This window comes from Fistularia commersonii, chromosome 2 (assembly GCF_037954325.1).
Source record: "Fistularia commersonii isolate RoL2024-O1a breed Wild chromosome 2, RoL_Fcom_v1.0, whole genome shotgun sequence".
NCBI classification, from domain to species: domain Eukaryota; kingdom Metazoa; phylum Chordata; class Actinopteri; order Syngnathiformes; family Fistulariidae; genus Fistularia; species Fistularia commersonii.
In genome coordinates this window covers 15,147,473-15,160,354 of record NC_141285.1, presented here as the reverse complement: position 1 = coordinate 15,160,354, position 12,882 = coordinate 15,147,473, and the positions used below count along the sequence as shown (strand labels likewise).

Sequence of the window (12,882 nt, the reverse complement as noted above, 5' to 3'; positions counted from 1 at the left end):
GCAGTTGTACAACTGCAATGCATGACTTTCGGCATATGCAGGTATATACTTCACATTTATACTTGTGTGCCATTTATTGCTATAATGACTCTTGTTTTCATTTGACCCAATCAATAATGAGCACCAGAAATACATTTCCCTCCACCACACACACACACACACACACACACACACACACACAGACACGTACAAATAGATAGATAGATAGATAGATAGATAGATAGATAGATAGATAGATAGATAGATTCAGCTAAAATCCATTTTCCCACAAGTCAAAACAATGTTCAATCTCTAAATCACAATGGCTGTAGCAGATAAAAAGAAGAGACATTTAAGAGAGAAGTTTAATAAAATGAAAATTTGATGCCTTTTGAAAGTCATATTAATGAAAAAGCAACAGGGGGTTATAAATGTTAAGGAAGCCCTGAAGTAGATACTTGAGAGGGTACATTTTCGGATGATTTGCTGTTCTGAATGTTGTTTTGTCACTTTTCCCAGGTAGTGAATACACATAATCCCGGAAAGAAAATTTGGCTCGGTGGACTGGGCCCAGCCTGGGCTGGTGGAATCAGTAATCTCTCAGACACATACGGTGCTGGATTTTTGTAAGTAGCATGTTCGTGAACCTGTTTAAGAAAGCAAAATATCAATATGGAAAAATCAGTAACACTAGATTATAAAATACTGTACTTGATAGACCGAGGACAACTAATTCCTTGCAGATGGAATATTTGTCTATGTTCACATGAACTGGTCATGCATATTAGTATGATTTCATATTCCAGGTGGGCGAACACCCTGGGAATGGCTGCTGTTCAAGGAATTGATGTAGTCTTACGTCACTCATTCTTTGACTATGGATACACACATCTTGTGGACCAGCATTTTAACCCTTTACCTGTAAGTTATCTACGCTTGTATTTTAACAGGTTATTTATTGGTCATAGAAATTCATTTGGCATGTTGTTTCTCACCATTTACCAAATTAGTGCTGTTCATGCATTGAATGCAGGATGGATCAATCTGTAGCTACTTCATTTACAAATACTGTCAAGTTACTTTCTGCCGTTTGCATGATCAAGCAGATGAGCTGCATTATTTCTCGCCAAACTTCGGTCTTCTTTTGGTCTGGCAAGTCCATTATTTGGATCCAGTCCAAGACCCTAACTCTAACCTTGAAAAGCCTTTGACCATCTATATTGCAGAGCTGGTGATGCCTGCCCTACTGGATAGCACCTCTAGTTCTTTCCCGTGGGAGCTATTAGCTGAGATGAAAGGCGTTTAGCTGCGATGAGTGGTTTGACGTGGGGGCGAAATCCCATGTAATCTTAGCCCTTTATCAGTTGCTCAGGACACCGTCACTACTCCCCTCCACCCTCATCCCAACTATGTGCCTCTCTGTGCAGCACAGGCTGTCGCTGAGAGATATGCAACATGAGATGCTGATACACAAGCTTGCTTGGTAAAGGACCCTCCAACACTGTGCAAAATGGGCCTGATTCTTTGTGGTTATCTAATGTGCTAGAAGAGAACGACAAGTTTCCTCCACATCTGTCTAAGCAAACTGAAAAACACTCCTCTGGTCTAATTAGTATTTGGTTCAGATAATTATTCAGTTGGAACATAATTTCTGACTTCTGTTTTTTTTACATACCTAAAATTGAATGTAAGATATGACAGCGCACCTCTTTAGAAGTCTTTATAATAAATCTAACGAGGCACTGTAAAGGGGGCCGATAAAGATATAAGGAATGAAACAAAACAGCTGATCCCAGTCAGCGTACTGCAGTGACTTAATGTGTGTTTTTACCCTTTCCATGCATAAACCATATAAATAAACTCGAGAGCCTTTTCTTGAAACACTCTTATTTTCGAAAGAAACCTTTTTTGTGTGGCTGTAAAGCCGAGTGAAGTGTGTTGGTGGTAAAATACTAAAGGGCCATGTAAAAAAAAAAAAAAAAGCAGAGGGGAAACAGGGGTGAAAAAGTTTATTTTAAAGATGTGCCCAATAAATCATTGTTTATACACTAAAAACGAATGATGATATCACACGTTTCTTATCATTCAATTTTAGTGCTCAGGCTCCTGAGTGCAGCTTTAGCAAACTGAAGCGCTATACTTCATTTCGGCTAAAGTTATCAGGCTCAGAAAGCATTCTCAATGATGATATTTTTCTCTAGCCATACTCATTACTGCTCTGCACCTCTGATATGCCTTTTTGAGACTTACTTCAACCATAAGAAATTCAACAATCTCGATGGCTTCATTTTTCTTCCCTTTCACCTCCATTATTTTTCTTGGACTGACAGTCTCCCGCTAAGATCACAATGCTTTTAACCTGGCTTGACGTCTGAACGTTGCACCAGCCTACCTGCTGAGAGAATTCACTGCAGGGCCAACCTGTCCACTGCTTGAGAAATTTATGACTTGGCCTCTTCCCCTATATGTAGACTCCCCATTGGTATATGCCATATTCCGTCCCAACAGCCTGAATGACTCAACCACTTCACCTTTTTAACTCTTACTCCAACGGCTTTTGTCCTCGGTCAGAGTCTTCTTTTTCTTTTTTCACACTCCCCACCTGTCTGTTCTTCCAAAGGCAAAATGTGATATCTATCATCTTGAGATTAGCTATTTAAGGAACAAAGAAGTCAGCGTTTAGTGTCTGTATGGCTTACATATTTGGGCGAGGAAGTGAAATAAAAAAAATATACATACATACATATATATATAAAACTTAAGTTTAGCTGCACTCAATATAATGTACGTTTTAAAAATCACTAGATGTTTTTATACAGTGATGATATGATAATGAAACAGTCCCTTTGTGATTTTTCAATTTTGCTGCCTTTGATTTTAAAGCTTGAAAATAAATGGTTACATGATTTTATTTTTTTATCTTATTTTTTTTTGTTCTGACGCTAGATTCTGGCCAGCTTCCATTTGACAGTGGTTGTGCAAATTTTTTTTCCCAATTTCCTCCCTGTACCTTTCTGCTTTTGCAGCACCCAGGCCCTTTGATATTCATAAGCACAAACAATATGTGTGTTTTTCACTCATCCACAATATATCTTCACTTTTAATGACTAATTTGCGACTTGATGAGAGGGGAATGATATTCTTATTTAATTCAGTCTCAAAAAGGGTGTCTGACTCATTTTGGCTCTGTAAATAGAAATTAGACGTTTCATTGTTTCTTCTTGTTATATTCCTTTTCTTCCTTGAGCTTGAAAATGGAAGCAAGATTGCTGTCTTGTGTATATTACTTCTTTCCCAGCATAGTTAAAATGTAACTGGTTTACTTAGGTCTGACTGTCCTTCTGTCAATCTATACTATTTTATTAGTTGACTGTCTAAAGAGGAAGCTGAGGCTAAAAGAGACAAATGGAGACAGGCAGGCAGACAAGCACACTGTCAAACCACTGTGGATTTGGGGTCTCAACAGCTGTATCCTCGTATTGCAAAAACTATTCATGGTGATGCCCCTCTAGATGTTACAGTCACGAGGGATGTGAACAAGGGTTGAGTCAATATTTTGTTTGCGCACTTCTACATTTGTATCTTTTGATTCATCTAAAAAAAAAGAAAAGAAAAGTTTAGTAACGTACTGACGAACTTGGCGTAAATAAGCTGTGAAAGATGGAAACTATGAATCATAACTGTTCTTTATTTTACACACTATGTAATCATAGAACAAAGTTCTGGCCATTCAGCACATCCATCCATCCCTCTGCCTTTGGCCAATACAGTTCCATACTGTGCTCTTCTTCTTCGATGCCTTGGCAGCAAATTAAGTTAAAGCCTGCATGGAAAAAAGAAGCTCTTAAATGTTGCCATATGCAGGATTGCATGGGAACTTCCTGAGGAACACATGTTGTTCAGGGTCTCTTGCAGAGGTGTTGAGTCTGTGTAGTCTAAAGATTGAGACACATTTTGGTGGACCCCTCTGCAATTATAACAGAAAGCAGCCATTCATGATGAATAGCAAAATAGTTTGTAAAAAGTGTGAAATTTAAAGACTGATGATACTAAATTGTTTGATGGGTTTTAGATGCAATGCGTCCCGGAACAATGAGCTCAAGCAAAATGTCTAGTTCCAAATCACTGACTTGTATTTGACATGTTACAGGCGCACCTCTCCTTTGTTGCTGCAAATGTCTTTGTTGGCACATTTTTAAGTCTAATAGTTTACGCAATCTAATCTGTTTCTACATTCACTGACCCGTTGCATTGTTAGATAAATAAGAAATGTAAATCACAGTAATATTTTCACAGTAAAAAGAGTAAAATATCACACCATTATCAAGACTCTGCAATTTCGGTTGCTTAATTTTCTAAGACACACGATCCTGTGAAACTACAGTTCAGTTATCAGTTATCATCTCCGTTTTCCAGACCTAACTGATTCAGAATATTGACTACATATGGCAGAAGTGTAATGCTGCTCTGAGGGATAAGGAAAATACTTGTAATATACAGTCCCAAAGGTAATGTTCAAGTCTATGTCATCATGTTTATGTACTGTCTTGACCCACAGGATTACTGGCTCTCGCTGGTGTTCAAGCGTCTGGTGGGTCCAAGGGTATTGTCTGTGCGAGTTGCTGGATTGCAGAGGAAACCACAACCAGGACGGGTCATACGAGACAAGCTACGCATCTATGCTCATTGTACCAGCTTCTACAAGTAAGTGCTGCTGCTGATTATACTAAAATATTATTTTGAACATAGCGAGGGGGCACATTATATATTGAAAATAGGAAATGACAATGCATACATCCCTTTAGCCTCTTAGGGATTTGTAGCAATTCTTTTGGAATGTCCTTGAAGATTTGGATTGAAAGCAGACTTCTGCGAGTTTTATTTATTTCTATCCATTGCGTCGTCCTGCAGACACCTGAGGCTCAGAGTCTGGGTTAGGGTCTGGGTTCCCTGGTAGGGAAGAACAAAACCTACAGCCGGCACATTCAGCTTCCCATAAATAAGCAGATCTCAGACACCCGAACATTCACAGCTCAGAGCCTATAAAACTTAATGGGTATCACTTATCAGGTGTGTGAGTTCTGTCTCCCTGCCGTCAAAGACCTGCTGAAATGTGGGCTAAGCCTTTATCCTGTCTCAGATTGGCTGGAGGGGGTTATTCGTCGGGACGGACAATAAGGCAGTCTATGCAAGCCGCACATAAAGAGTGCCACCCTGGTCTGTTCAAGGTTATCATTTAACCTAGGCCAAGGGCTGTCAACAACAGGCTAGGCTTACGGCCTTACTCAAGGTAGGGCTCACTTACAAGTTGAAAAATGTCGGCGTGCTACACAGGTAGATGGATGGTAGGTGGCCAGGAGTTCTATACACAGTGTACGGCCATGTTACGCTTCGTGGTATTTCTAGAGAGTTTCGAAACCGCTGCTTTGTTGGTTAAATTTGTACACCCATGCCTCTGGCATACACTAAACTGCACTCAACAAACCAGTCTACCTCAAGGCGCTGAACAAGTCCCTCTTGGTTACAGTTCAGTTGCTATTATTTCTGCCACTTTGTGGTTTCACTCAGCCCTTAAGTGGATGAACCGTCGTAGTCTTAGTGGTTGGACTGGACTGTGTTAAGGCAGCAGAGAGTATAAATGTGTTCAGGCAGCCAGCGGTTTTAGAAGTCTTTTCAGATTAAATATTTGACTTTCGCTTCCCTTTTAGCCTTTTTAGTGGCTTAGATTTTTTTTTTTTTCCAGCAATGCATCACATCAAACAGTATCAACAGATGCTTATGTCCCTGGTTTGGATCTCTTTGGATCTCTGTGAACATCATCATTTGAGAAGGCTGAGAGGTCATTATCTCTCCTTCCATCTAACATCTGATTTATCGCTTCGATCCAAGCCCCACATTTCTAAGAAACAAGGCTCCAACAGTTTCATGCAGAGCCAGACACACAGCGTTCCCATCCCAACAATACCCAATTTTACTTCTCATGTAATATGTATTGACTGTTAGTTGGCTGTTTTAACCCGAAAGATTAAGAAATGAACATCAAGTTGTCAGGATGGCTTTAATGGTGTGAAATTTTAAAGGTGTTGCCTGGGTCTACCAAACCATACAGCCAAAGCAGAGTCCTGACCCTCAACATCAAGGCCGACATGTGGTATTCACTAGAGCGGTGTTGTCTTTGTCCTCCTATTTAGGTCCTTATTAGATTTTATCATGTTTGTCTTATCCGTCTTGCCGAGTTATTTATCTTTGGCAAGTATCCCTATCAAGTTGTGTCCCCACTGCTTTGTTCTCCAGAGAGGGACTCAAACACTGTTGTCTGTGTAACTCAAGAAGTGTTGCCATTGCGTACACACCCTTGATTTGACCCTTGACTGTACAGCGACAGGTTTTAATATTGGATGCTGTGCATGTTGAGCAGATTTGCATTTCAACCTCAATTGGAATAAGGGGGCCTTTAAAATTTCCAGAAGATACACATGTTTCATAGAAAGACAATAGATTTTAGGCCAAGATGAAGGACAAACTACCGTCATTGGAATTCCCATCTTGAACATGCTTCATTTTCTCTCTGAGATATTGCATTTTAAAGCTATTACTGTATGCCATAAACGTATGAGTCTCTCCTCTTGGTTGCTGTTATCTTAGTGTTATGCTGCATTGCAAGACATATACTGATGATTCCCAATATGATTTAAAGAATTACAATACAATGTATTCTAACAGATTTGAGGAGAAGTATTTTTAACAAAATAGAAACTGAAATAATGATCATTATTCTCTTAATGTTCCAGCCAAAACTATATGAGAGGCTCCATAACAATCTATATCATCAACCTTCATCGGTCACGGAAGAAAATCAAGTTGGCGGGGACATTAAGGAACAAGACTGTCCATCAATATCTGTTGCAGCCCTATGGCACTGAAGGACTTAAAGCCAAGTTAGTACGCACAAATACACACACTGGCATTGAAAAAGTATCCTGTTCAGTTTATCCTGATCAAACATGACAAGTGCAGATACAGATTTACCAGAACCTAACCACAGAAGTCTTCCAGGCCTGTCATTGCCAGTTGAAACAATACACAGATTTCTATGAAGATGATCAAAAGGTCAAAAGGTTCTGTTATGAGCAATAAATATAATGAAAAGGAACTTTGAAAATAATTTACACTGACATTCAAACTTAATAGGTTCTGAATGCATTTGTTTTTTATCAATCAGTCGGGTTTTTTAGAGGACATTAACGAACGAAACTATGGTATATTATATATGTTTTTACAGAGTTGGCATCTCCTGGAAATAAACACCATGAAATGACATGTTAACCTGTCTGCTCTAACCTTTCCTTGATATGCCCAAGATTTAGAGACATAATCACAGTGAAACAGCAACAAAAATAAAACGGTTCAACAGTAAATGTGGCTTTTGTTTCACTAAAAACTATTAAGTTATACTGTGACAATTCAATTTTAACAAATCCCAGTACAGATGAGAGTGCCCACAGTACAATACTTTCTAATATCAAAGTGATACAATTTTATTATATTGCCATTTTCAGCTGTAATATAACTTTCAACAGCTGTTTGACTAAAACTGAAAAGTATTCTGCTAGTGTTTTTCCCACACTTTTATACCAAAAGCAGAATAACACCATTGTTAGAAAAAACATCATAAATGTCATTCAAACTAAAAAAAACAATTATTACAAGTGACACTCTCTCTATCTATCTATAGATAGATGGATAGCTATGTGTGTGTGTGTGTGCGTGCGTGCGTGCGTGCGTGCGTGCGTGCGTGCGTGCGTGCGTGTTTATATCATACAGACAGATAGATTGATATCTGATGAAGATGTATGAACAATTAAATAAAATATAGATTTTGCCTCCAACTCCAGATATCAGTATACCGAAATTCAGTTTTGTCGATCATAATCACCGAAAGTTACCATTGAGTTAGTTCTTGCACAATTTTTGAAGGTGAAGAGGAATGACCCTGATTGTTAAAATACAGGTAGCTGTAATTGCTTCGCTTCAAACTTCTTCAACAACCAAGGGTCTACTGCAGACACTACGTCAAACACCTGCTTCATTGTGTGTTTGGTCATCATGTTTTATTAAGTCTTGACCTGACCAGCTTTTTATACAAATTTCACTGAGTGCTTTTAAAAAACTCTTTTTGTCTCAGGATTGTCATGGTTATATCTGCCATGATCGTAGCTGCAGGGCCCATGTACTCTCTCTCTCGTTCTCTCTCTCTCTGTATATGTATCTTCCCTTTTAGGTACAGACATTTGTCACCAGTTAATTTAACATGAATACCTACTCAAGTTATATCAGCATAATCCTGTAAGGACCCTTGAAAGTACACAGTGTGACAATATGTTTTTCTTCCAATTTTTAAGACTGTGACATTCACTGCAAATTGTTGACAATTTTATCAAATTTGAACTATTACACTAAAGAAGCAAGGTGATGTAATTGTTAATACCTTCATTATACTGTACACTCCTAATGTTTAAGACTTTGGTCCCTTCCTTTTCTCTTGAAGCCGAGCCTGTTATTCTGACTCAAACTTAAGCCTCAAATTCTGAAATAATGGTTTAATGACTCGGAACTGTGTATGTGTGTGTGTGTGTGTTTGTTTTTGTGTTATACGATACCTACATGAGATGTTAATATAAGCTCAGCCATGATCCTAAATAACAGCGTAATGAGAGAGGATGTTTTAGGTGTTAGACCAGGAATTGCAAGGCAATAAATAGCAGAGCATCTAACAACAGACCTTTTTTAAGCCCTAAGTGTTCGCTTTACCACAGGCAAGGCAGCAAACTTTTATGAAGACTGCAGTAACAACAGATGTCTGTAAATTTGCCTGAGGAGGGGGACTGTTTAAAAATTGTCATGCATTTGCATCCATATCTGTTGTAGCAAAATTTTTTGCAACTCATCTGGATTTAAAACTTCTGATTGATAATTTTATTCAATTTATTTAGTCTCATATAAATGTGTATGAAAATGTGTCCTTCAGCATTTATCTCTAAAATTCATACACTCCTGTATACTAAAGTTCACATGATGTTTAAATGAAAATAAGTGATTGTCAATAGCATTAACAGTATCTTTTCAGTGTAAGCAGAGCATCAAATAATGATAACAGGAATATCTATCCAACCTAAAGTTAAAAAGAAGAAAAAAAGTATGAATTTCGTAATTAATTAATGGGCAATTTTGCAATCAAATTACTCTTAACTGCATATTATGTCAAGGTTTAGAATCAAATATTATCAAATGTATCATGATCGATAAAAGATGAATCAAAGCTTAAACATATGTGTTTGGCCACATTCGAAGATACAATATTATTTCCTCATCTATTTGTCTGCTTGGATCATAGTCCCCATCTCGGTCTTTACCTTTCTGGAAATGAAACTATTGTTACATTAATGGTTACGGTAAAGAAAATACTTTTCAGTCATGGTTGTTATTATTTGTTGGCTTTGTCACGATGCTTTCGTTCAATTTGTTATTCCAAACATATCAGTTTAAAATCAAGTTCCTTAATTAAAACTGCCGTTTCGGGAGATTGAATTAAGCAGCCCGAGACTGCAGCCAAAGTCGAATTCTGTACCACTTCACATCAGGGAATTAACCAATTTGCAAGTCCTCCTCTAGGCAGTTGGAGGCCACCAAATGTGACAGCACTGGATGCCTCGTCTTCTGACAAATATCTGCCAATATACAGCTGCACACTACTGTTGTCTTGCTCAACAGCTTCACTGATGTCTTGTTTGGATCATGTCCTATTTTTGTGAACCACTTGCGTAATCCAAGACGCTTTGTGACTGCTTCATGTGCAGAATGGCAATTTGTTCTGCTGTATTTTGCTGCCCCATGTCTGTGCTCTGTGGTCTGCGTTTACATGTATTGTGTGACTTCAACTATTTTCAACTGTTTCCGGGTTTTATGCTATCACTTGTACACCAGGCAAGGGCTTCCTACATGGAAAATATAAACAATTCCTTTTCAATAACCTTTATTAATGCATATTGAGCAAATAAGTAAATAAAATAGATATTTATAAGCACAGCGGAATAAAGTAGCATAAAATTAGCTGTTAAAACTAAAAGATTTGCAGCAAAGTTAACTTGGGATAAAATTACTTTGGATTTTTGCAATTACCATAGAATCTTTTTGTGATATATAGATAAACAAAGTAGTCCTGTAAAGTTGATGTGTGAATTTCACCTTTGTAGCAGCAGCACCCCCAAGTGTACAACTCAAAGACTCAGAAGCCTGAAAGTGTGAAAGCGTGCTGATTTTCTTCTTTTGTCATCAACTTTAATAATATTCAAAATGCTTCTTTAAGTTTCCATTACACGACCACAAGTTTGAAGGTTCAGGCGGCAGGTTAATGATTATATACCAACTTTTGTGCTGTACTTTTGTTAGAAGTTTGTCAACCAGCATAAATACACTGAATGTCTTAATGAAAAGATTGCATGTTCAGGAAAACAAACAAAAAGTTGTTACCATGTTACGGTAACTCAAGTGGCCAACGCGGCAAGTCTCTTCAACGTTTTTCTTTTTGCAGATATGTCCAGCTGAATGGGGAGAAGCTGCTCATGCGGGACAATGAGACATTTCCAGAGTTGAAACCTAAGACACTGAGAGCTGGACGGACAATAGCCATGCCTCCAATGACAATAGGATTTTACGTCATCAAAAACATTAATGCGTATGCCTGCCGAAGATAACACATCTGACCCTGGTATTTACATATTATCCCATTTTCCAGTACGAGTTTGTCATTTATTTAAAAGAATGGTTATCTTATTTCTTTCACTTTTCTGTCAAAACAGAGGGAGGCCACAGTCCCGTCCCAGCAGGGTTTCAGTGTCTTTCTCAAGGGTCTGTCAGTTGGCTCTGAAACAGCAAAACCATCCTTTCTAGCAACAGTTTCTTGAACTGTTACTTGAGCTGTTTCTGGGCTTTTACACAACTATTCAAACCCTGATCCACTGATACACATCACCCAAATCCCTCTTCTTCCACCAGATGAGCCTGGCTCTTCGTCTGTTCTCCCCTCTGGATCAACAGACTCGCCCCACACACACAATGAGGGCTGCACTGAACACTTCTCACAAGTTTCTCACCAACTGTTTCTTGAGTGCTCCAAGACTTGAGCAGACGGTTATTATTTCGTGCCTTTTTTTTTTCAAGGTGGTGTTTCGTATTTACAGAAATGCAATATCATCGCAGTCCACATTCTTTGACTTGATTAAGCTATATTTTCTTCTTGGATAATCAAACCGAAGGCTATTTCTGTCTGCCAAGAAAATTCTTTTCTTTCAATCCTTTTTCTAATTTTTGACTGACCGACAGACTGAAAAAAAAACAAAGAAAAAAAAAGAGAATGAGTTAAAATTCAGAACAGGCAGCATTTTCAAACTGACACAATTTACCCTTAGTTTTACTTGATCCATGCCGCAGAAGGGAGAAAAAAAAAGTTTTGTAAGGTCATGACAGGATAACTGAGTGTGATGTGTTTGTGTTTTTTGCGTGTGTTTTATTGATGATGCTACTGATGTGTTTGCCCAGTCTGTTTGACAGGATATGTCTCCTTCCCAACCATATTGAATGGCTTAAAGGGAAAATCCTTTTTGTATTGTTTTTGCTCTTTTGCTGCAGGTTTAACAGCAGAATCGGTCACCTGTTTTGGTTCTCTTTGCAGCGAATCAAAGCTGCTGAAAACTGTGAGCCAACAATGAGTACCTTCATATTTATCTTGCATCCTTTCAAATTTAGATTTTTGGTTTCCATTCTATTTTGAAGGTTTATTTTAAGCTATTTCATTATATAGTCTCTACAATTTCACATTTTATACTCTTATGCTGCTAGTTGTTTTCAGATGTATTTTATATATTTTACATATTTTGTACAAACGGACTGTCATGTATTAGATAATTGTATGTACATAGAGAGACTGAAGAAAATATGTAATGGAAGCTCAATATGTTTACTTACATACAGAATGCATTTAATTTATATGATTAATACTTTGAATAATATTCTATTATTAACTGGCTTGGTCATTTTAGAAGTACCAATGCCTCTATTGTAAAACAAAGACATAATAATTTTAACTCTGTGAATGATAGCAAAGCAGCGTTGCCGTAATGAAAAGCAAACCTCACTGGTACAGAAGAAGTAATTAAAAATAACCTGTGTCCTACATTGGTAATAACATGATGGGTATTCTAACCATTATATTTTAAGTCAGCACCAATACACAGGGTTTGAAAAAGAGCCTGAAGATCTGTGGAGCTTGAGCTGTGCTGCGGAAAAAAAAATGTTGACTCATGACTCAAAATAAATGGAAATAAGCCGTTTCATTATCTGAATGTGTCAAAACTTGTACCCTGAATGTGTAATGTAGAGGTGTTCATATTTTTTGAAAGCATTATTTTGTTACGTGAAATCATGGGTGATATGAATGGATAATATTTTTTTGTAAAAAACAAAAAAACACATTAAGAATAAACAATTTAAATACCATTTACTCTTAATATCCTTTTTTGATTAAGAATCTCTTAAAGCTACAGTGGCCTTTTTTCATGTTTTGAAAGCTCTAAACAAGCTGAATGATCCCGGCACCGTGATGTACTGTAAGTGCATTTACTCCAGTGATGTCCTTGGACTCAGTTAAAAAAAAATTGTACCTGATTCATTTAATGTAATTATTTTCCTTCAATTTGACTACATTTAATTTCTTATGTGAAGTGTATTAAACACAAACATGAATGTATATACACTAGTATATGTTTCCATGTACATATACACACACATACATATATTCAGATGAATGTTATATACATACAGTCATATACAATCAATATATTTTTT

The 12,882-nt window shown here is 37.5% G+C and overlaps 1 protein-coding gene across 2 annotated transcripts in view; it reads left to right on the top strand.

Annotated features, from left to right (window-relative positions):
• hpse2 (heparanase 2) overlaps nt 1–12,524 on the top strand; it is a 64,092-nt gene extending 51,568 nt beyond the window's left edge. For both annotated transcript variants that reach the window (XM_086161879.1, XM_086161871.1), the window contains 6 exons: nt 499–605; nt 786–900; nt 4,538–4,683; nt 6,771–6,917; nt 10,571–10,747; nt 10,839–12,524. In XM_086161879.1, the coding sequence (XP_086018005.1) occupies nt 499–605; nt 786–900; nt 4,538–4,683; nt 6,771–6,917; nt 10,571–10,733 (678 nt within the window). In that variant the 3' untranslated portion in view covers nt 10,734–10,747; nt 10,839–12,524. The remainder of the gene's footprint in view (nt 1–498; nt 606–785; nt 901–4,537; nt 4,684–6,770; nt 6,918–10,570; nt 10,748–10,838) is intronic.
• Nucleotides 12,525–12,882: the final 358 nt, after the last annotated feature.